We start from the raw sequence: 23758 nt of genomic DNA on the forward strand, positions 1-23758 counted from the left end.
TGGTGCAGTGGTGTGACGTGGACAGGGTTGGCAGCAGATGTAAAATGGCTCAGAAGCAAAGGTTTATGCCCACTGGTTCGTGGATAAAACCAACGTGGCGGAATGTTGAATGATCGTTGAATCTAAGTGGAGGGTGGGAAGCACGCAGTGTGAGGGGCAAGGTGGGCTGATCCAGCAGGGAGCGGGGCGGGCATCGTGGGGGGGGCGTACCTAAGATGGGAGAGAGAGAGGAGGAGGACGAGGGATGATGGCACACGGAGACGAGGTGAGCGTGTGTCCTGGCCTGTGGGCTGTCGTTCCCTGCCGGCTGAGGGCGACGGCGCGTCCGCGGGGACGCACAGGCTCATACAAGCACGTGCATGGGCTCTCTCCCCAGGAGTACATGCGCATGATGGGGCTCAGCAGCTGGCTGCATTGGAGCGCCTGGTTCCTCCTGTTCTTCCTCTTCCTGCTCGTGGCCGTCTCCTTCGTGACCCTGCTCTTCTGCATCAAGGTGAGTGTGGCCTCGCGGAGAGCGTGGCGGTCGCGTGGATGGGAGAGCCAGGGGCGCCGCAGCACCCGGGCAGCCCCAGCCTCGCCTCAGGGCTTTCAGGGCGAGTCGGCCCTTCTCCCGCCCTCACCAGTTTCCTTTGAGGCCGGCAACGGTTAAGGTCTCCCTGGTTTTGTCCCCACCTCCCCCGCCACGGCCGTGTGACCCACGGGACGCCCCGCGGCACAGGTGAAGAAGGACGTGGCGGTGCTCACTCACAGCGACCCCTCGCTGGTGCTGGTCTTCCTGCTATGCTTCGCCATCTCCTCCATCTCCTTCAGCTTCATGGTCAGCACCTTCTTCAGCAAAGGTGAGCGTCCTGCCCCCAGGACCGCGGGCACCTCGGCGGCCCCCGTCTCTGGAAACCTGGCGCCTTCCTTTGGGGGAGTCGAAGCTGGAGGGGGCTGTGCTCTGCTCTGCTCGCTCTCAGGGGGGTGCCTGAGTCGTTCTTTCCCGAAGCTCTGCAGGGGCTGCTCCATGTCTTCCACTGCGTGTGCAGAGCGGTCCCAGCCTTGCTCTCCCACCTGCATAGTGTCCTAGCCTCCCCGCGGGTGGGCCTGTCCCTGCCCGTGGGCGCGTCCCCGTGGTGGGTTTGTCCCCGCGGGTGGGCATGTCCCCACAGACAGAGGTGTCCCTGTGGCACTTTGATACTGTGGCCACAGATGTGACCCCCACCAGTGGAGGTATGGTGTTTCTTTTTTTACTGCTGCTGTGGTCTGAGGACTCATGTCTTTCATTTCCACGCAATCTCACTCACGTTCACCAGAGTCCATGCTCGGCGGTCGCGGTCCCTGTCTTCCACTAGACCTCCGCTGGAGCCTCTCGCTTTGTCCTGTGTCTTCATTCTTTTTCTGTTGCTGCAAAACACACCTAACAGTTGGCCACCGTCGCCATTCTTGAGCGCACAGTCAAGTGTCAGGAAGCACGTCTACACGATGGTGTGACCGTCCCCACCACCCACCCCAGAACTCTTCCATCTTCCCAAACTGAGGCTCTGCCCCCCAAACACCGACTCGCCGTCCCTCCCCAACCCTGACACCCGCCGTCCACTTTCCGTCTCTGTGGCTGTGGCCACACTAAGTAGCTCGCATGAGTGGAATCACACTGTACGTGTCCCTTGGTGGCTGGCTTCTCTTGCTGAGCCTACTTTCTTGGGGGCTCATCCCCGTCAGTGAGCGGATGTCGTAAAGCTGCGCAATACTCTGCTGTGTGGACGGGCTCATTCTGCCCACCCACCCGTCCACACGCACGTGGGGTGCTTCCACACTTCAGCGCCTTGAGTCATGCTGCTTTGAGCGCGAGCGTGCAGCACCTCCTGAGACCCTCCAGTTCGGGGGCGGGGGGCGTGCCCAGAAGTGGAATCGCCAGGTCGTGTGCTGATCCCATGGTGTTGGGGAGGAGTTGCCGGGCTGTCTCCCACAGCCACGCCACCACGTTATGTTCCCGCCCAGAGCGCATGGCGGCTCCACAACCTCACCAGCGCTCATCTAGTTCTGCTTTGGGGGTATTTGGATGGTAGCCATCCTGGTGGGTGTGAGGCATATACCCTGAGAAGAGGAGAGGCCACAGGCCGAGCCTGGGGTCCCCCGGCCCCAGGGCCCGCATCCCCATGCGATGGCCGACACCAGGAGGGGTGGGCAGCCCAGGCTCTCCCCTGCATTCAGCACCCGTGTCTTCTCTCCATCTGTAGCCAACATGGCGGCTGCCATAGGGGGCTTCCTCTACTTCTTCACCTACATCCCGTACTTCTTCGTTGCTCCCCGATACAACCGGATGACTCTCAGCCAGAAGCTGCTCTCCTGTCTCCTGTCCAACGTTGCCATGGCAATGGGAGCCCAGCTCATAGGAAAATTTGAAGCGAAAGGTGAGTCTCTTCCTTCTGACGAGCAGCCCTTGCCAACTGAGTTACTAAGAGAGTGTGCTCAGGGCCTGAGGGAGAAACAAGTCACAGGCCAGAACTGTTTTCATGATTTTCGTGAAAGTTCCTCATTTTGTAAACATCACAGGGGTCAAATAAAACACGTTATTGGGCACATGGGCCACCTGCTCGGTTTCAAGGGTGCGGTCAAGCCTGCTTCTCTGAAGGGTGGAGAGGCCCCAGTTTAACCCTAAAAGCCCATCTGCTGGGTGGTGTGCTCCCGGGAGGACCTTGGAGAGGCAGATGGGGCTGTCACAGCTAAGAGGAGGCAGGAGGGTGAGCGTGAGCTTCTGGTGCCCGTGACAGAAGCCGCGGGGGACGGACCTGCCCGTCTGTGGACACTGGGCCTGTGCTGCCAGGGCTCTCTGTCTCGGGCTGTGTGGTCTCGTGGTCTCGTGTCTCATAGTCCTGGCTGTTGTGGTTTCCTAGCGTGGGTCTGTGGGAGGAGGGAGGCCATGGATCATCTGTGTGGCCTTCTCTTTCATTAGAGCTGTTTTCTCCCGTGGTAGGGTCTTCTTGCACTTTGGCCTTTGAACATCTGTGTTTCTGTGTTTAACAGTGTGATAAATGTAGACTTTTTCAATGCACTGCCCCCTCCAGGGCTCAAATACTTTCTTAAAAGCCGTTCACCAAGAAGAAGCTAACTGCAGGGCAGCTCTTGGTCTTCAAAGTTCTACGCTGATTTTACTTAAAACAAACAAACTTCTAGTTGCTTGAAAGTGACCAAAGCCAGAGCACAGCCACTGGGAGCCAACAGAGGGTAGCTGGCCACGCGGAGGCCATAGGCACCATTTGGACTGCGGTGTTTCAAACCAGATGGAAGGCAAGACCTGTGGAGCTTGATATATGTCTCGAGTGCTCCTATTTTTTGGAAAGATTTGTACTAAACATACACTATTCGTGTGGGCCTCCCCTGAATCGTAGATCTGTACCTGTGTATTTGTGCGTGTGCATACGTGTACCGTGTACATAGACACATGAGGATGAGCACGGAGGTCGTGCTGTGTCTTCCAGGTGTGGGCGTCCAGTGGCGAGACCTCCTGAGTCCTGTCAACGTGGACGACGACTTCTCCTTCGGGCAAGTGCTGGGCATGTTGCTGCTGGACTCCGTCCTCTATGGCCTGGTGACCTGGTACGTGGAGGCCGTGCTCCCAGGGCAGTTTGGCGTGCCCCAGCCCTGGTACTTCTTCATCAGGGTGAGTTCTGACGGCCCTGTGCCACACTCTGGCCACTTCCGTGGGGGTAGAGGTGCCTTCTGCCCACGCCCCGGACCCCTCCAGTCCCTGCTACGTGACCCTGTCCCGTGTGTGGTCAGTGAGCCGTGTGTCCCCAAGGCCCAGAGACCCTCCGCTGGCCAAGATGAGCCCTGCACTCCAGGGTCTGCGAGAAGGGGCTCACGCTGCCGTCACAGGACCTGCACACCCCACCCCCGGCCTCCTCTCAAACAAATACCCTTGTGGCTTTTCTGCCTATAAAGTTGTACAGCCTCTCGTAAAAATGATCCCAGCAGGGGCGCCTGGGTGGCGCAGTCGTTGGGCGTCTGCCTTTGGCTCAGGGCGTGATCCAGGATCCTGGGATCGGGCCCCGCATCGGGCTTCTCCGCTGGGAGCCTGCTCCTCTCGCACTTCCCTTGCTTGTGTTCCCTCTCTCGCTGGCTGTCTCTCTCTCTGTCAAATAAATAAAATAAAATCTTAAAAAAAAAAAAATGATCCCAGCACAATCCCATTACCAGAGATGAACTGGGCTGACCCTGTGGTGTGTAGCCATTCGGATTGTTTTTCTATGCACGTGCATATCACGTACATATGCTTGTGTTTATGGAAAGGGGACAGTGCTGTAAAGATGCCTGAAACTTGTTTGTTTTTTAACCTAACTTAGCGATCTTAAATATAAGCATGTGGATCTGTTTATAAATATACTTTTAGATTTTTACCTATACGCATTTGTAAGTTTTGTTTTACTTTGTTGGATTATGTTGTCTGCACTCTGGGTAAGCCTGCCAGGGACTGTGTGCCCAGGCGGCAGGTCAGGAAAGAGGGTCCGAGCCTTTCCAGGGAGAGGAGGGAGGAGCCACATGCCCTTGGGCCATTTCGTGGCCTCAGGCCACGCCGAGCTGAGGGCCTCGTGCTGTGTATTCAGCGTGTCAGGGAACATGTCGCTGTTCATCACACACAAAATGAACCAGCACGGGCCAGCTACCCAAGACCCATCTGATTTCCACCCTAGCCCTCGTACTGGTGCGGGCACCCGCGGACGGGCTTAGGAAAAGAGGAGGAAGATGATGACCCAGAGAAAGCGCTCAGAACGGAGTACTTTGAGGCTGAGCCGGAGGACCTGGTGGCGGGGATCAAGATCAAGCATGTGACCAAGGTGCCACACCCCGTGGGCTGGGTGGGGATGGGGACCTCCCCTGCCACAGGGCGTGACACCTGCCACCTTCCCCAGGGCTCTCTCCAAGCCAGTGACTATCCCCCAGGCCTTGTTGCCCCCCGGGACCCCCTTGGCTGTTCTCTGACCAGCTTTCTGGACACTGACCACTCCCCAGGCTCCATCCCCAGGTCCCCAGGGACTCAGGCTTGAGTCAGCAACACACACCACCTGGACTAAACCTCCCGTTAGCTTTGCAGCAAACGCTTACTGTGCTCACTGCACGGGGGACGGATGTCAGGGACCTGCCCCGAGGCGTGGGGGTGGGGGAGGAGGAGCCGAGAGCGGTGGGGAGTGGCATGGCCTCCAGTCAGCCTCTGCCCGAGATTTCCCACCTCTGCACTGACTGGCGATACTGGACATGGGCTCCTGAGACCCTCTGGGTGGGCATTCCGGAGGGCAGTTGGGCGCGGGGCTTGGAGTCCAGGGTGCCCTCTGTCTTTGCTGCAGGTGTTCAGAGTGGGGAACAAGGGCAAGGCGGCCGTCAGAGACTTGAACCTAAACCTGTATGAGGGGCAGATCACGGTGCTGCTAGGCCACAACGGCGCGGGGAAGACCACCACCCTCTCCATGCTCACGGGTGAGGGGCCGCGGCCTCTGCTCTGGCAGCCCTGCTGCAGGCCTGCTCACCCACCGAGGCGGGAGCAGGCTCGCTGGCAACCTCACAGCCAGGGTGCTCAGTAGAATGAAGCAAAGCCGCGTGAACGTGACCCGGGCTGCTCTCGTGCCGAGCAGTGGAGTGTCCATGCTGAACTCACATCTCCGGGTCTTCTGCTTGGCCCTAGGTCTCTTTCCCCCAACCAGCGGACGGGCATATATCAACGGGTATGAGATTTCACAAGACATGGTTCAGATCCGCAAGAGCCTGGGCCTGTGCCCTCAGCACGATGTGCTGTTCGACAACCTGACCGTAGCAGAGCACTTGTATTTCTACGCACAGGTGAGCCGGCGGCTCGGCGGCTGAGCGGACTCAGGTCACATGGTGGTTCCATGGCCTGCGTGCTTGCAACCCAGGGCATGAGCCCTCAGCCTCCCAGCAAACAGAACCCACTCTGAGCAGTCTTCGCACATCTGCAGTGGGAGGCAGGGAGGGACGTCAGGGCACCAGGTGCAGCTCACAGAGGGAAAGGGATGACACCGAGGACAGGCTCCTCGTGGACTGGACGGGCCAGCCTCCCAGCAGGAGCCCCTACCGGACCTCTCTGTCCCCACTGTTGCAGCTGAAGGGCTTGTCCCGCCAGAAGTGCCCCGAGGAAGTCCAGCGGATGCTGCACGTCCTCAGTCTGGAGGACAAGCAGGACTCCCTGAGCCGGTTCCTGAGCGGGGGCATGAAGCGTAAGCTCTCCATCGGCATCGCCCTCATAGCGGGCTCCAAGGTAGGCGGGTGGGAGGCCCCGGGGCGGGGCAGGGTGCACGCGGCACGAGCTGGCTGTGGCCCTGGACGCCTGCAGAGCAGCCTGGCCGGGGCAGGCGGCCACATCTGCACAAACCTGGAGGCTCACGGGGCCTCCTGCACAGCCAGCCTGGGCCTGCAACATGGCTTTGCCACCCCCAGCGGCCGCCACTCTGCCTGCAGGTGCTGATGCTGGACGAGCCCACCTCGGGCATGGACGCCATCTCCAGGAGGGCCATCTGGGACCTCCTGCAGCAGCACAAGAGTGACCGCACCGTGCTGCTGACCACACACTTCATGGACGAGGCTGACCTGCTGGGGGACCGCGTGGCCATCATGGCCAAGGGGGAGCTGCAGTGCTGCGGGTCCTCGCTGTTCCTCAAGCAGAAGTATGGTGAGCGGCCCCGGCGGGCCTGCCTCCCTTCCCCACAGGGCCCTGTCCCTGGCCTGGGGGCAGTTCGCTTCCCTGAGGGCCCCTGAGGCCAGGAGAGGGGCCACGACAGGAGGAGGGAGCGAGGAGCAGACAGTCTCCAGCTGGTTAGGATGACGTCCAGCTGTGCCCAGGGAACAGAAGAGCAGCCAAGCACCAGCTGAGGCCACAGAGACCAGTGGTGTCCTTGGAGAGACCACGCTCGATAGCACAGACATTCTTAAGCCAGCGGCCTGTGGCACAGTCCAGGGCCGGTGGGTAGTGCGTGGTTTGCCACATGAGCATGGCTTCCTTTCTCGACGGCAGCTCACAGTCCCACACAGTCTACCGTGGCAGGTCCACCCAGATCCTGCCCACAGGGGAGAGCAAAGACAGAAGCCGAGCTCCCCTCCTCAGACACCCTGGGAGTTGCACACCTCGTTCCTACAGCTTCCCCCTCAGGCTGGAGGGAGGCTGGAGGGAGGCTGGAGAGAAGGCGGCGGCGTCCCCAGGGCTCCCTTATGGAGAGAGCAGGGAGCACAGGTCTCGGAGACAGTTCCTGCCACAGCCTCTGAGACTTGGAGTCTGGAGTCCAGAGCCCTGCTTGGGCCTCACGTCCTTACCCTTGCAGCAACCCCCTCCCCAAGTCCGCCAGCATCTCTGCCCAGCTGGGGGCTGGAAAGCCAGGCCCTCAGGACAGTGGGCGCCCAGGGGCTCCAGGGTGCATTCCCCCCACTCTCTGGACACTTCTCCACAAGCCTGCCTTCACCGGGGGCCCGGGGAGACAGCTGCGTGGGAGACGGCATCACGTGGGGCTCCTTGGTGTCCAGGTGCGGGCTACCACATGACGCTGGTGAAGGAGCCTCACTGCGACCCCGAGGCCATCTCCCGGCTGGTGCAGCACCATGTTCCCAGTGCCACGCTGGAGAGCAGAGCTGGCGCAGAGCTGTCCTTCATCCTCCCCAAGGAGAGCACGCACAGGTGCGCATCCCGGGGCGGCACAGGCATGGGCCGGAGCAGGGGTACCGTGGGCCTCAGGGGCTCCAGGCTTAGAGTCCGCCCTCCTTGTCCCTGTCAGGCTCGGCCCACGGGGGCCTGTGACGGCACAGGGTGAACCAGCTTGCTGGGCCCGGCAGGCAGGCCTCCCAGTGCCGCGGAGCCTGCGACCTTCCTATACCCGGAGGAGAGTGTGTGCCGCCCCCAACCCCGGGTCAGGCGTGCATGGCCACCGCTCCGAGTTCCTGTGTCAGGCTCGGAGCCCTGCAGACCCCTGGTGCAGGGGTGACAATCAGACTCTCCGTTCACATTCAGAAACTGCGGGGTGTAATTCTGGAAAGTACATTTCATCTTGCTACGAGCCCAGCTGACTGGTGTGGGTTTCATAAATTCACAGGGTTCCTGGACCCGGTCACGCCGTGACTTCATCAGCCTCTGTGCTGTGACCACACACTCATGTTCCCCCAAAATATGCTAGTGAATATTCTAGAAAACTCTTTGTCTGAACCTCCAGTGACACCTCCCCCCCCCGGACAGAGTCCCAGTAGCAGGGTAAATGGTACCAAATCCTCTCCTAGAAAGGAGGTGTGCTGACTTCCCCGTCAGCGGGGTGGGAGAGGGTCTGTTTGACCCCATGGCTGCCAGCGTCCAGTAAGCTTTTTTGGAACATCTGTGTTTTTCCGCTCCTGCCAGCGGGAGGCGGAGCGTGGCCGCTGCGCTTGGCTTCCAGGCACTGCTCCCTCCAGACTGTGTGCGTCCCTGCCCCTCGCTGGCGTGTCCATCGGAGGGCTTTATGTTCAGCGTCAGCCATTTTTGCTGCGGTTTTTTTCCAGTTGGTTGTTCACTAATTTTGTGGGATTTTGTTTCCCACGCAGATACTTTTAGTGTAAGGAGTCGTACCTTTTCCCTTGTGATGTTTCCCTGGGAAGCGCTACTCCACAGTCAGATGAACATTCACCAGGTCCTTTGGTTTTGTTTTGTGCTTTCATGTGGACAAATATACGGAAAGCCCCACAGGCCCAAGTACTCACGGCAGGAGGTCCCGTGGGGATAGAAAAGGGGGACACTGAGCCCGACCTCAGGGTTTTCTTGCAGTGGCTTTGCAAGGATGAGGTCCCTTTGCTCCCCCAGACCTGACCGGAGAAACCACCTGCCTCGAAAGTCACTGAGACACAGCTCTTCACTCGGGGTCTCGTTTCCAGGTTTGAAAGTCTGTTCACTAAGCTGGAGAAGCAGCAGAAGGAGCTGGGGATCGCCAGCTTCGGGGCCTCGGTCACCACCATGGAGGAGGTCTTTCTCCGGTCAGTAGACACGCATTTCCAACAGTCTGGGCGCGGATCCCGGGGTAATGCCTGGGCCCCACATCCCTGCGGCATTCACCGGGGAGAGGGCAGCTGAGCTCGGGTCCCTGGTAACTTCCGCCCCTCCCTCATGGGGAGTGTGCAGGTGTCCCGGGGGCCCCTTCCTGGAGCAGGCGTCTGTCCATGATGAAGGGGGAGTTGGACAGGCAGACCACCGGAACTGTGGGCACGGGGCAGGAGCAAGCAGGACGACAAATGTGTTTACCAAACATTTCTGGAGTGCTAAGTGGCAGAGTGCTAAGAACTAAATGTACAAAAGGAAGTGTGAGGTAAATGTCTGTCCTTGAGGATCCCAGGTCCTAGAGGAGGCGACAGAGCAGGGAGTGTGCACGGTGTGCGAGAATCAGGTGGCTCACAGGCGTCAGGGTGGCTCGGGGCAGCCCGCGGCCCAGCACGTGGGGGCTTGCCGGCCTCACTGCCTGCACTCCCCACACACGCCCGGCCCTGGCTGTAAATGCTGGCTTTGGCCCATCTCCCAGGGGGTGTGGGGTCCTTGCGGGCAGGGCCCTTGTCTGGTTGTCTGTCTGTGCTGGACTCTGCTTGGCTGTGGTGCCCGGCGTCTGGGACATCTGTTGATGAGCGAGTGAGGAAATGAACCGCCAACCAGCAAAGCCAATGGTGTACTCCTCCTGCCACCTGGGCTCAGCCCACAAGGAGCCGAGCGTGACGGGCTTCTCGTGTCTCGGCACAGGGTCGGCAAGCTGGTGGACACCAGCATGGACATCCAGGCTATCCAGCTCCCTGCCCTACAGTACCAGCACGAGAGGCGGGCGAGCGACTGGGCTGTGGACAGCCACCTGTGCGGGGCCATGGACCCAACCAACGGCGTGGGCTCCCTGATCGAGGATGAGTGCACCCCCGCCAAGCTCAACACTGGGGTGAGCACGGAGGGCTGGGGGACCCCCAAACCCCATGTGTGAGAGTCCATGGGGGCAGACGAGGGCTTGTGGAGGCTCTGCTCGCTGGGAAGAGAGCAGATTGGAGGTCACGCAGTCATGGCAAGGAGAAGGAGAGCCCGGGGCATTTTAATCGACAGTTGTCATTTCCTTTGGTTGTCAGTGGGCCACTCACGAATGAGCAAAGTTTGCAGGTGATGTTCACGGTGCTCCATGTACCGAGGACTAGCCGTGGGCCTCGTGCTGGCTCAGTGAGGTAGACAGCAGCATCGGTTGTATTTTACAGACAGAACACGGGGCCTGGGCTCAGGGGCACGGCTGGCGTGTGGCCGAGCAGGTCTCCGACCTGGCACCCACGCTGGGAGGACAGCAAAGGGCAGCCCTCTGCTCCCGTGTGAGCGTCCACCGGGGTCAGGGGAAGGGCAGAGGCCGTAGCTCCCCTGTGGGACTTCAGCTGGTCCCCCAGTGCCGGCCTGGCCTCCGTGGCAGTGAGACCGCCCACCCCCCACCAAGGCCGTGTCCTGTTACTGAAGGAGCTTTGCAAGAAGCTCTGGGGCCTTGGGGCCCACATGTCAGCCCGAGGCCTCAGACTTGTGTTTAGACCATGCCTGCTGCTGCTGCTGGGCGGGGGTCCCACGCTGGGCCTGTGTGGCAGCCCTGGCAGCCATGTCAGCTCGTCTCCTCTGCCACAGCTCGCCCTCCACTGCCAGCAGTTCTCGGCCATGTTCCTGAAGAAAGCCGTGTACAGCTTGCGCGAGTGGAAGATGGTGGTGGCCCAGGTCCTGGTCCCACTGACGTGCGTCACCCTGGCGCTCCTGGCCGTCAACTACTCCTCTGAGACCTTCGACGACCCCAAGCTGGAGCTGACCCTGGGCGCGTACGGCAGAACCGTCGTGCCCTTCGCCGTTCCCGGGGCCTCCCGGCTGGATCAGCAGCTGTCGGAGCATCTGAAAGACATGCTGCAGGCTGAGGGCCAGGAGCCGCGCGAGGTGCTGGGTAAGGGGCGGCCGCGGGGCTCGGACCGAGTCATCCCAGCCCGGCTTCTCAGCCCGGGCACCGTGGGCATTCGGGGCGATTCCTTCCTTGCGGTCTTGGGCACTGGGGGGTGTTGAGAAGCATCCTGGCCTTCCTCCCTGCCCCCCTCCCTGGTCATGACATCCAGAAATTCCTCCAGACGTTGCCCCTGGGGGAGAAGGCGGCTGGCCTGAGTCAGAGCAAGGCACGGAGCAGCTCTAGGGCTAGGTTTTGCCCAGGTGGCCGTGTACCAAGGTTTTCTGTGTCGGGGCTATTATAGGTGAAATGTGAAACCTCCGTGGCCCTTTCTCTGTTTGGCGGGCTGGTCACAACGTGCACTGAGGGGACTTGGTGTTTTCTTTCTTCACGTCGAGCCCCAACTATCCGCGTCCCTGGTGGTGGCAGTCGCACACTGCCCTGGGCTGAGACCAGGCCTCGCTCTAGGGTTAACCAGGTCGTATGGGAAGGCTGGCTCGGTTCACTGCTCCCCTCCCGCAACCTGGCCGGTACACTGGGTGCCCAGCAGATCTTGGCAGGGATCAGGTGCTCATTTAGGAGAACACTGAATGCCCCCGGCACCGGCCAGCCCTGCAGTGGACGCTGCTGCTGGGCAGGAGCGCGTGCAGCCCCACCCACCACCCGGCTTAGCTGAGACCACGGTGGGCGCTTTTGTCAGTTCTGTGCACCCCCAGCTTTGTTTGCTGGCTGTCACCCAGCCTGGCCCCAAGAATTTGGGGCTCTCATGGCATATGGTGGCTCTGTGCCATTCGGGACATAGTCTCAGATGCCCTTGGCCTGAGTCCTTCCAGAAGGCCAAAGTGTCTATTCCCTCATCAAGCGTGCGAGTCTGCGGTTTTGACCACCTCGCTGGTGATCTCGTTATGCTGTATTCTTTTCTTTGTGTAATGACATCTGAAGCAGGCCTGGGTGGAGCCTTTGTAACTCTTGACATTAGGGCTCACGGACATGTCCCTGTCCCCTCACTGACCCTGGGTCCCTCAGATCAGGTGTCCTCGTTGGCCCCATTTACAGCTGAGTGAGAGGCAGGGCCGGGCAGCGAGGGCGTGAGCAGGTGTTTGCGACGCCGGACCACGCAGTCAGCAGCGAGCATAGGGCCGACCCCGGCCACCTCATCAGAACCCTTCTCCCCACACGTCCGCCACGGAGCGAAGTGAGAGCCAGCAGGACTGCCCAGAACCCGAAAGCCTGGAGGGTCCAAGACCTGAAGTGGGAGTTGGTTGGAGTTCTTCCAGGGGATGAGGGAATGTTCCTCCTCCCTGCGGCCCCCTCCCCTAGGCCTCTTTTTTTTTTTTAAGATTTTATTAGCTTATTTGAGAGAGAAAGAAAGGGAGAGCATGTGCACACAGGGGGAGGGGGAGCGAGAGAAGCAGACTCAGTGAGCAGGGAGCCTGACTCGGGGCTCGATCCCAGGACCCTGAGAGCAGGACCTGAGCGAAAGGCAGACGCTTAACCGACTGAGCCACCCAGGTGCCCCAGGCCACTCTTTTTAAAAACCATCTTATTTTTTTCTGACTATGAAAGGATACTTACTCATTCTATAAAAACTGGAACAGCAGAAAAACAGCCAGAGATCCTGTCCAATCGTGCCCCCCACCCCACAAGGGCAGCCCTTCCCTCTCCCGGCCACCCCTCCCTGCACCTGCCACCCGCCCAGCACCCATCAGCTGGGATAGGTCTGCCTTTTAGAGCCTCACCTTCTCCTGAGCAGCCCCCTCCCTGCCACACGGACCCTGGTCCACGGCTGTTCCCTTTAGCTCCAAAGAGGAGCTTGCTCTGCCCACGTGGCCTCCTGTGGCTGCGGGGTGCCTGCTACCCAAGGCCGCAGCCTCAGGCCCTGCTCCTCCCATGAAATGGCTCCTCGGCCTGTGGACTCTGCCCATGCAAGGAGAAGGTGGCGTGTCCTTCCCGTGGTTCCTCCAGGCCTTCAGAGCTCCTCAGAGCGGGCGCCTCGGGCACGCGCCCTGGGGCTGTCCTCCACCACTGACCCTGCCATTGTCCCCGCAGGTGATCTGGAGGAGTTCCTGATTTTCAGGGCCTCTGTAGAGGGAGGTGGCTTTAACGAGCGGTGCTTGGTGGCCGTGTCCTTCAGAGACGTCGGTGAGCGGACAGTGGTCACTGCCCTGTTCAACAACCAGGCGTACCACTCCCCAGCCACTGCGCTGGCCGTTGTGGACAACCTTCTGTTCAAGCAGCTGTGTGGCCCCCAGGCCTCCATCGTGGTCTCCAACTACCCCCAGCCCCGGAGCGCCCTGCAGGCCGCCAAGGACCAGTTCAACGAGTATGTGTGCCACCCCCGCCCCCTGCCCTTTTGCCAGGGCCCCACCCCTGCCCGTCAGGACCTCTCACCAGGACCGACCCCCGGGGCACTGCCAGGGGCCACCAAGGGCCATGCAGGCAGAGACGGCATAGCGTCTGCCTTCAGGAAGCTTCTGGATTCTGGCCGGGGAACCCCTGCCCCCCATCTTCCTCAGCCTTCCTTACTCACCCTTTCCTTGGGTAGCACATAAGCTGGTGAGACCCTGTCCCACATCTCCGAGGGGAGACTCCTGAGGATTTGGAGGGTAGCTGTGCCCTCTTCCCAAATCTGTACCCAGCTCCTGCTGACCACTGTCCCCAGAATGCAGAACACAGCGAGGTCAGGTGCTGCTGCCCGAGGCGGCCTCGAGTCAGGAAGCCCCATGGGCATCTCTGTTCTCAGGCCTTGTCCTGCCCTTGTGCGTGGGTCCCCCAAACCCTGGGACCATCCAGAGGAAGCCCAAGAAAATCAGTTAATTTCAGAGCCATCACCCCACACAGGGCAATTAATTAATGGGGGGGGGGGCAGTTTCATCTCTATTCCCCCCCCCCATGCTGGACTGCACTCTGGGCCCTATAAGGTCTTTCCACCCCACGACCTCCTGTGTCTACCCCGAAAGCAGAGACACGGTGGCAGCTGTCTGCCCCTCCAGGAGCAGATGAGCACACCAGAGGGTCAGGGACCACGCTGTTCCGGGGAGGGGCCTCTGCTCTGACTGGGCCCCCGTCAGACCTGGCGGGGCGGGGGCTGTGCCGGGGACATGGAGAAGGGGTAGCTCCCTCCTGGTGGGCTCAGCGTGGCGGACGGGGCAGTGGGACTCCTTGTTTTGTGTTCGCAGTGTGAGCAGATAGAACTCTGCACCTGTGTGTAACGGACAGTCGAATGGTCGTTAGCACGTTTGGAGTGTGGGGCCATCGGCACACTTGCTATCAGTGACATGCTGGGTTCCGTTAGTTCCAGGTGTGTGGTGAACCATCACCACGCGGACTGTAGTCAGCATCCCTGGTCACACAACCTTCCAGAGTCTTTTCTCCCATAATGAGGAGCTTTAAGACCGTCTCTCTGAGCACCTTTCCAACACGCAACCCAGGATCCTTAACCTTAACCGTGGTCACGACGCCGTACGGGACATCCCCAGAATGCATTTATTTTATGACGGGAAAGCTGTACCTGTTGACCCCTCACCTGCTTTGCCCACCCCTGCCCCCCACCTCTGGCAACCACCAATCTGTTCCCTGGGTCTACGACTTCCATTCTTGTTTTGGGTTTTTTAGATTCCATACTTAAGGGAGATCATAAGGTCTCTGTCTTTCTCTGTCTGACATACTTAATTTAGCTCAGTGCCCTCAAGGGCCATCCACACAGTCACAAATGGCAGGATGTCCTTCTTTGTTGTGGCTAGAAAATATTCCCTCATGATCAGACTCCAGGTCCTCGATCCTGTCGACGGACGCTTGGTTGTTTCTGTCTCGGCCGTTGGAAACAATGCTGCCACGAACGTGTGGTGCCCACATCACTCCAGTCCTTCCTCAAAGTGGGATTGCTGGAGCATGCGAGGGCTCTGGCTTTAACTTTCTGTGGACCCTCCACGCTGTTCTCCGGAGTGGCGACCCCAGTGTGTGTTCCCACCACAAGGGCTGCCCTCTCTCCGCGTCCTCACCCGCACATACTGGCCGTGAGATTGCTGTGAGCTGGTCTCGCTCTGTGGCTCTGATTTGCATTTCCCTGGTGGTTCGCGGTGCCCAGCACCTTCTCACATGCCTCTTGGACCACAGTGTCATTTTACTGAGCCGTCCGTCCCGCTCCGCAGGAGCCCCGGGACACCACAGCCACTGCCCGCACCTCCGTCCCCTTCTCCAAGCGGCCTCCACGTTGTCCCGTCTTGGGGACGCGCCAGCTCGGGACATTTTCTACTGATGGAATCGTATAATAAGACGTCTTTTGTGACTGGCTTCTTTCACTTCCAAGGCCCATCCGAGCTGTAGTGTGTATCCGTCATTCCCTCTTCTCCGCCAGATTGCATCCAGGTGTTGAAGTGCCATTTTCGAGAGAGACAGGAAGTCTTTAAGCAGGAGAATAAGGCTACCCGTGCTGATTTCTGGAAGGTGTTGCTGGCCACCAATTGTAGAATGTGGAATGCGCCCAATGCGGGAGATGAACCACTGCAGGGGCGTCTGGCCAGGGCAGAGCCAGCCACGCGGGGGGTTCTCAGGAGATGCAGGATAGGCGGACTGGCGGTGGCTCCATCACCTGCGTATCTGGGGGGGGGGCTGGGAGAGTGCCGCGCCATCACTGGGGACAGGAAGCCCAGAGGAGGAGCTGTCCTGGGGGTATGGGATTTTCCTGGCTCTGAGACACCCCGCACACACACAGATCTGGCGTTCTGCCTTAACTCCCGTTGGCGGCTGGACCGCTCCACCGCATCCTTTGAATGGCGACCAAGGACCTGATGAAGGTCCCCTGCTGCCCGGACTCACTACACTCAGTCCCTGTTCTGCCTTGTCCCCCCAACCCCCTGCAGGGGCCGGAAGGGATTCGACATCGCCCTCAACTTGCTGTTTGCCATGGCGTTCCTGGCCAGCACGTTCTCCATCCTGGCGGTCAGCGAGAGGGCCGTCCAGGCCAAGCACGTCCAGTTTGTGAGCGGGGTCCGCGTGGCTACTTTCTGGCTGTCCGCACTGCTATGGGACCTCCTGTCCTTCCTCGTCCCCAGTCTGCTGCTGCTGGTGAGGGCTGCCTGGTTCTGGGACCCCCCCTGCACGTCACGGGGGCTTATCGTGGGGCCCTGCACTGACCGCAGCCAGCCTGGGGTACAGGCTGGCAGCTCAGCCCCAGTTCTGGGAGGACGGCTGGGAACGCCCCTCATCTGCATCTACACCCCCAGCCTCCGCCCCACGTGGCGGGCGGGGCCCCGGAGCGGCATGCCCCGTGCGGCTCCAGGCTCAGAGGAGAGAAGGGGCAGGTCATCAGGGCAGTCCTGGGGAGACCGGCCCCCGAGCCACCTGCCCCTGTGCCCCCGCAGGCGGTGTTCAAAGCCTTTGACGTGCATGCCTTCACGCGAGACGGCCACATGGCGGACGCCCTGCTGCTGCTCATGCTGTACGGCTGGGCCATCATCCCCCTCATGTACCTGATGAACTTCCTCTTCTCGGGAGCAGCCACTGCCTACACGCGGCTGACCATATTCAACATCCTGTCGGGCATAGCCACCTTCCTCATGGTCACCATCATGCGCATCCCAGGTGGGGGCCTGCAGCCCACCCCCACCCGGGCGCGGAGCCACTCTGCCCTGAACCCGGGCGGCACCGATGCGGGTACCGGCCCAGGCCCCTCTGCCCATCATGGCCCTGCTGGGCCCGTGGCACTTCGGCCTCGCAGTGTCAGCGGCTGGAGGGGGCGAGGGGCATCCTGGAAGTGCTGTCCCTGGAGGGCCTGGCGCCCCACGTGGGGTAACACCTGGCTGGGCGCCTGGCCCACACGCAGCACCCTCGTGTGTCCCCCAGCACCCACTGGTCTGTGTCCCTCCCCACAGCGGTGAAGTTAGAAGAGCTTTCCCGGACCCTGGACCACGTGTTCCTGGTGCTTCCCAACCATTGCCTGGGGATGGCGGTCAGCAGCTTCCACGAGAACTTCGAGATGAGGCAGTACTGCACCTCCTCCGAGGTCGCGGCCCACTACTGCAGGAAATACAGTGAGTGTCCCGCGGCTGCCCCTCCCACGTGGCCCTCTCTCGGGAACCTCATTCCCCTCCCGCCGCTGGGCGCCAGCAACCCGGCTGCCTGGCGGGCCCCCTGTGTCCCTCCGCCCACCAGGCTTCTCTGTATCTCAAACCTCCCTCTGCCTTTCTCTCGCAAGGATGTCTGTGGTCGGATTCAGGGCCCGTCCTAAATCCAGGATCTTATCTTGAGACCCTTAACTCATTCCATCTGCGAAGACCCTTTTCTAAGTGGGGTTGCTCAAGGGTTCTGGGGGTTAGGACGTGTCGTGTCATTCTGGGGCCGCCTTTCAGCCCACCCCACGCCCTTCCTGTGCCAGAACGGTCTTCAGCGGTGGCCAGCTGTCACCACTGTGACCACGGGGGTGGGCTGGGGGGGGTCACATTTTCACGTCTCAGTGCAGCCCCCGAGCGGGGAAAGAGCGTGCGAGTGAGCAAGCAAGGGTGTGACTCAGTCACTTGTCACAGGCACCCCTTGCAAAGTAAAACTGCCCCCAGACGTAGGCAGCTCTGGGGCTTCCCTGAGGCCCTGGCAAGCACAGGGCGGGCCTCAGAAGACAAGTGGACCCTCTGCCCTCACAGCCTCCGTCGGGGGCCGGTGTGTGGGTTCCTGCGGGCCTAGAGAGGGCCTCGGGATGGGACGCAGAGCGGGAGGGCGCACGCGGGGCGGGGGCGCGGTGCTCACTCCCTCGCCCACACAGACATCCGGTACCAGCAGAACTTCTATGCGTGGAGCACCCCCGGGGTCGGCAGGTTCGTGACCTCCATGGCGGCCTCTGGATTTGCCTACCTCAGTCTGCTGCTCCTCATCGAGACCGACACGCTGTGGAGGCTGAAGACTTGCATCTGTGCCTTCCGGAGGAAGCGGGCGCTGGTGAGTGGCTCCCGGCGCCCCCCACACCGCCTCCCTCTGGCCCGGGCAGGGCGCTCGTGGGAGGGGCTGCGGTGCTCACCAGCCCCCTAGCTCTCCAGTCCCGGACCCTGGGGCCCCCACTGGCTCCGCCTTGGCAGAGGCTGTCGGGCCGGCCGCCCTCGTGTTTGTCACCTACGTCCCATCCCACAAACAGCCTGGGGAGGAGGCCGCGCTGGACGGACACGGGAGCCCAGGGTGGTGGCTGCTCTGACCTGTGAGGACCGCTCTGACAAGGAGCTTCTGCCGGCCAGCCTCCCACGCCCTTGGCCAAGTTTCTCGGCTTTCTCGGTGCATCCTGCACCGTCCTTGCTCTTTGGCCATCGGCATCTCCTCCGTGCTCATGTCAGCCCTTAAGTCCACCAGCTGTCCTTGTGAGAGCCCCGAGTTAGCACACCAGCGGTCTCAGAGACCCTCGCCCTTTGTGCTATGGAGAAGGACCCCCTGAGCTGGAGCTCACCCGTGTGGTCTTTTTCTGGAACAATTAGACAGAAGTATACGCTCGGTCGTCAGCACCTCCGGAGGACCAGGACGTGGTGGATGAAAGGAGCCGGGTCCTGGCCCCCAGCACAGACTCCTTACTGGACACACCTTTGGTTATCAAGGAGCTCTCCAAGGTAAGGCGGGTCTCCCCACACTGGCCCTGGGCACCCCCTCCCCTTGGCTGCCTCCAGGCCCCAACTCCCAGTGCCCCGCAGGTGTACGAGCAGCAGACACCCCTGCTTGCCGTGGACAAGATCTCCCTCGCGGTCCAGAAAGGGGAGTGTTTCGGCTTGCTGGGTTTCAACGGAGCCGGGAAAACCACGACTTTCAAAATGCTGACGGGGGAGGAGACCATCACGTCCGGGGATGCCTTTGTCGGGGGTTATAGCATCAGCTCTGAAATCGGGAAGGTAGGTGCAGCCACAGAGGCGGGACAAGGGGGCACCTTGGAGGTAGGGATGGGGCTCGTTTCTGGCTCACGGTGCGCGGAAAGTAGGATGAGGCAGTGACCAGGGGTCAGAGTGAAGCGACAGGGAAGAGAGAGAGGACAGGAAGACAAGAGGCCCCTAGGCCCGAAGGGCTCCGGCCACAGTCTCTCTGCGAAGCCTCCTCTCTGGACCCGGAGCCGTGGTGCTCACCGATTAACCATCACGGTGCCTGGGGCCGCTCAGACCAGGCATCCACCGAGAACCAAAGCTGGATAAAACGTCCATGACAAAGCACACTGTTAGTAAGGACTTACAGCCTGCTGCGCGGTGACGAACCCCGGCCAAAATCCGTGAGCCCCGAGAGGCAGGGCAGGGTCCATCTCTGCAGAGGGCACGCACTGCTCCTGGCCCCCTGGGTGTGGGTTTCAGGACCTCGTTGAGTGAAGGGGAGAAACCGAGGCCCAGGGCCCCCATGGTAGGGTGTGATAGGAGACCCAGGTAAGGATGAGCCGGGCTGCCATCCCACTCCCTGCACCCCTGGGGATTGGGTGGGGGGTCCTCTGTGTGCCGAGGGGAGGAGCAGAGCCTGGACCTGAGCCTGGGGGCGACCACGTGTCCCAACTGGCAGCGGGGGCTTCTAGTCCGCCATGCCCACAGAGCACAGCCCACACCGTCTGGAGGAAGGCCTTCCTCCGAGGCCCCCAAGAAGCCCCCAAACAGTGTTCGAAGGGCTATAAACAGGGCACGCACACTGAGAAACAAAGGAGACACGGCCCCATGTCAACCCGCAGATGCAGGGCCTCGCGGGAGAAACAAGCCCACCGCTTTACATTTGCTACCGCCAGGCCCAGATTCTGAAACACCTGCGTTGACCATGTTGAGAGAAACAAACAAGATTCGACATGCAGGCAGGAAAAAGAAAACCATAAGCACGTGTTAGAAGCTGCAGAGGGAGGGGACTCGTCTGTGCCTCCAGTCTGAGGGCCAGGGGGAGGGAGAACACGGGGACAGGTACTGAGTGACGGGGCAGAGTGTTCCCCTGCAGGCTGAAGCCTAGGAGCCCCCCGGAGGGGAAGGAGAGAGAAAACCCTGTCTGGAATCGACCCCAGGCTCGCAGACCGACCCCAGGCTCGCAGGCCCCTCGACTGCAGCTGCAGTAGCCGGGGAGACCATGCGGCCCTGCGGGGGCCTGGCTCCACCAGGCCCCAGAGGCACAGCCTGCAAACCCTTTCATCAGCGGGAGAAGAGGGGAAGGGCATACGCGCCCCACGCCTGTATAACGTCTAATGGGTGCACAGGTGGTGACACATCCGCAGACGATGTCACAGCAATGGTGGCCTCGTGCCGTCAGTGCCTTCTACTCCCGCGCCCCCCGCACTCCCGTGCCCCCCGCACTCCCGTGGCCGTGTTGGCTCCGGCCCATCTCTCATGCCTCGGGGGAGGGCGGGATGTGTGCCTGGGGCGTCCCCGAGCTGGCCAGGGCCCTCCGGTGTCCCTGACGAAGTGCAGCGTGGTGGCCGCCGGGGCCTGTCCACTGCCGGGCCGCCCCGCACGGATCTGCTGGGAGAAACCTGCAGGAGCCCCCTCTGACCTGCTGTACCCCTTGCCCCCACCTCCAGGTGCGGCAGCGGATTGGCTACTGCCCCCAGTTTGACGCCCTGCTGGACCACATGACGGGCCGGGAGACGCTGGTCATGTATGCTCGGCTTCGAGGCATCCCCGAGCGTCACATCGGCGCCTGTGTGGAGAACACGCTCCGGGGCCTGCTTCTGGAGCCTCATGCCAACAAGCTGGTCAGGACCTACAGGTGTGGCCGCACGCCGGCCCCCTCCCCCCAATGCCGCAGTGACTCCTGTGTCCCGGGATAGAGTCGGAATCTCCCTTACCATAAAGCTGGGGAGAGCCGAACGGGTCACGGCCAGAGCTCCCACCCATTGTTCCAGAATTGGATGGGGATTTGGGGGCATGACCCAGGCAGCGCAGGGTGAAGGGGCTGCCCTGCCAGTTCCCGCCACCAGGAAGCACGGCCAGGGCAGGAGGATGTCAGTCCCCAGTCAGCACAGACAGACGGTGTTACCGTCCTCTGTGTGGGTGTGGACTGACCCCCCTCGGCACAGCTTTCCTTGGGGCCCCCAAAACTACAAGGTGGGCTTTCCAGGCATGCTCCCTTCATTTCTGTTCACCGGGGTGCTCTGCGATTGCTGCGCCCAGTCCGATGCTGGGACACAGGGAGCCCGTGCTAATTATGAGCCTTGCCCCCCACACCCCTATTCCCAGTGGCGGCAACAAGCGGAAGCTGAGCACAGGCATCGCCCTGCTTGGAGAGCCCTCGGTCATCTTCCTGGATGAGCCATCCACGGGCATGGACCCCGTGGCCCGGCGCCTGCTCTGGGACACTGTGGCACGGGCCCGTGAGTCTGGCAAGGCCATCATCATCACCTCCCACAGGTAGAGCCAGGGTCTCTGGGGTCAGTGGAAGAGCCGGGACGAGGGCTGGGTGGGTGGGGCCGGGTGAGGCAGGTTCTTCTGTCCCTGAGCAGAGTCCCCAGCCTAGCCATGTGGGCCACCCTCTGAACATGGGACTCAGGAACAGTGTGATCTGGCCGTCGACACCGGCCCCTCTGCATGAGCCTCCGACACGGATGGCAGGCATCGGCATCCCCCGGCCCCGTGTCAGGCTTCTGCCCCTCTCCCCAGCATGGAGGAGTGCGAGGCCTTGTGCACCCGGCTGGCCATCATGGTGCAGGGTCAGTTCAAGTGCCTGGGCAGCCCACAGCACCTCAAGAGCAAGTTCGGCAGCGGCTACTCCCTGCGGGCCAAGGTCCGGAGCGACGGGCAGCAGGAGGCGCTGGAGGAGTTCAAGGTGTTTGTGAACCTGACCTTCCCAGGTGAGGGCCACTGCACAGAGGGCGTCTGTACCTCATTCCTGCCGAGTCCCCCGTCCCTGACCCTTGGGAGGAGGGCCGTGATTCCATGGTCCCAGGCCCTCCAGCCTGGCCTTCACGGGGACACGGTGTCCTCTTTGTGCAGGCAGCGTCCTGGAAGATGAGCACCAAGGGATGGTCCATTACCACCTGCCCGGGGATGACCTCAGCTGGGCCAAGGTGAGCGTGGGCCCTACCTGCCTAGCCGGGGCTGGGGCAGGCCCTCCCAGCCATCACTCCTTCTCTGGGTCTTCTAGGCTCCTTCCAAAGATGAGTCACTTCCAGTTTCTCCTCTAGCACTCATCCTAAAATCTGCTGGGTTCAGAGGTTCATTTGAGTCAGAAAAAAATGGGTGCAAAAAAGGAAACTAGCCCAGAGAGCGTGCCCAAGTTTGCACTCTGAGCTGGGAAGATTCAGGGGAAGCCTGGCCCCCGGGGCCTGCTCGTCCTGCACAGCCTCCCTCCCCCACCAGGGAGCACGGCTCACCCCTGCAGTGCCCCGGGGCCCCAGCTGGGGCAGGGGTAGGACCTCTGGGAGCCTTCCCCACCCCACCCCCCCACATGGCCAGAGGACTCCCAGACCAGCCAGGGCGCCCCCGCCCCTGGGCTTGTTAACAGCCACTTTTCTGCTCCCACAAGGTGTTTGGTGTTCTGGAGAAGGCCAAGGAGAAGTACGCCGTGGACGACTACTCTGTGAGCCAGATTTCGCTGGAGCAGGTCTTCCTGAGCTTTGCCCACCTGCAGCCACCCGCTGAGGACGAGGGGCCTTGAGGAGCCGGCAAGTGTGGGGCAAGTGGCCACACAGGCGGGCATCCTCTCCCTCCAAGTTCATCTTATCCTGCACCTTTCTTTCCAATCACTGTTTTCTATAATGGACGTGAGTATCAAGGCACAGTAGGGACCAGGGTGTTGGAGCCCTCACGCTGGGAATCAGCATGCGAACATCCGTGTCCGAGGCAGTCGCCAAAGCCCCTCTCTGGAACTCGGGACCTGGCAAGAGCAGCCCAGCAGCCTGTGCGGGCAAGCCTCGGGGTCTCTGGGCAGTGAACCACTCAGGAAGGGGCTGCAGCTGACCTGGGGGTCGTATTTCCTGAAGTGCTCACGAGGCAAGCACCGGTGGCACCCCCACATCTGCACACAGCACAGAGCCTCCCTGGGGGCGAAACGGGGAGCCAGCGGGACAGTGGGCAGCAGGGCTCACCGGGTTGCCCCGAACAGACAGAACGTCGCCTGTGGCCGTCCACGAGGGAGGTGCTAGCTGTGGCTCGGCTCTCGGCTTCCAGGGCGGGTCTGGGAGTCACTGCTCCACGGAGTGTCCACTCGATGCCGGGCAGGGCTGACCCTGCGCCCAGCGCCATCACACCAGCGTCTTCCAGGGTTGGTGGGCGCGGGGAGAGAAGGCAGTCCTTCATGCCCAAGACTGGCTTCTGGAGAAGCCCCCAGTGGGAGGCCAGTTGGGGACCACTGCGGGACCGAGGGACTATCTATGGAGGACACACCTGACACGTGGTGACTCTGTCCAGAAAATAAAGTCCGGGAGGGAACATGACGGCGTCTGTATGGAGTGACTTCCAGCGCTCAGTGCCAGGAGGCGAAACAGCCGACCAGCAGATGCCAGAGCGGGTTAGACAGGCCCCCGCAGGTCCGCCATCCCCACCAGGAGGCAGGAGCGCAGGGTCAGGGCAGGAGGTGCAGACCCGGCAGGGCAGGAGGCCCCCGACACCAGGGCCACTCAGGGGCTTTAGGCAGAAGATCCCTCTCCCGTTCTTCTGCATCAGCTCCCATTTTATTTGTATGCTCTTATTTCTGACAGGCTTTTTAAAAGATTTTTAAATGTGCTTGAGAGTGAGAGTGAGTGAGTGTGCACACACAGGGAGAGGGACGAGCAGGCCTGGGGTCATGACCTGAGCCGAAGGCAGACGTGTAACCGACCAAGCCGCCCAGGCGCCCCATTTCTCACGGTTTCCTTGATTTCCACGGTTTGAATCTCTATATTCTCTTAGGATTCATAGTTTTAGAGAAGACGGGTTCCATCACCT

At 61.3% G+C, this 23758-nt stretch overlaps 1 protein-coding gene across 2 annotated transcripts in view; it reads left to right on the forward strand.

Moving 5' to 3' along the window:
• ABCA3 (ATP binding cassette subfamily A member 3) overlaps positions 1 to 23268 on the forward strand; it is a 37589-nt gene extending 14321 nt beyond the window's left edge. For both annotated transcript variants that reach the window (XM_045784664.2, XM_087853409.1), the window contains 25 exons: positions 377 to 493; positions 719 to 839; positions 2220 to 2393; positions 3462 to 3643; positions 4674 to 4817; positions 5325 to 5454; positions 5660 to 5814; positions 6095 to 6250; positions 6451 to 6661; positions 7507 to 7657; positions 8875 to 8973; positions 9725 to 9911; positions 10622 to 10925; positions 12969 to 13242; positions 15782 to 15986; positions 16283 to 16502; positions 16793 to 16951; positions 17677 to 17849; positions 18374 to 18502; positions 18584 to 18778; positions 20416 to 20603; positions 21074 to 21244; positions 21494 to 21684; positions 21827 to 21900; positions 22359 to 23268. In XM_045784664.2, coding sequence (XP_045640620.2) covers positions 377 to 493; positions 719 to 839; positions 2220 to 2393; positions 3462 to 3643; positions 4674 to 4817; positions 5325 to 5454; positions 5660 to 5814; positions 6095 to 6250; positions 6451 to 6661; positions 7507 to 7657; positions 8875 to 8973; positions 9725 to 9911; positions 10622 to 10925; positions 12969 to 13242; positions 15782 to 15986; positions 16283 to 16502; positions 16793 to 16951; positions 17677 to 17849; positions 18374 to 18502; positions 18584 to 18778; positions 20416 to 20603; positions 21074 to 21244; positions 21494 to 21684; positions 21827 to 21900; positions 22359 to 22490 — 4242 coding nt within the window. In that variant the 3' untranslated portion in view covers positions 22491 to 23268. The remainder of the gene's footprint in view (positions 1 to 376; positions 494 to 718; positions 840 to 2219; positions 2394 to 3461; positions 3644 to 4673; positions 4818 to 5324; positions 5455 to 5659; positions 5815 to 6094; positions 6251 to 6450; positions 6662 to 7506; positions 7658 to 8874; positions 8974 to 9724; positions 9912 to 10621; positions 10926 to 12968; positions 13243 to 15781; positions 15987 to 16282; positions 16503 to 16792; positions 16952 to 17676; positions 17850 to 18373; positions 18503 to 18583; positions 18779 to 20415; positions 20604 to 21073; positions 21245 to 21493; positions 21685 to 21826; positions 21901 to 22358) is intronic.
• Positions 23269 to 23758: the final 490 nt, after the last annotated feature.

The sequence above is a fragment of the Ursus americanus genome, chromosome 2 (assembly GCF_024610735.1).
Source record: "Ursus americanus isolate L20-20 chromosome 2, mUrsAme1.1.p, whole genome shotgun sequence".
In the NCBI taxonomy this organism is placed as follows: Eukaryota; Metazoa; Chordata; class Mammalia; order Carnivora; family Ursidae; genus Ursus; species Ursus americanus.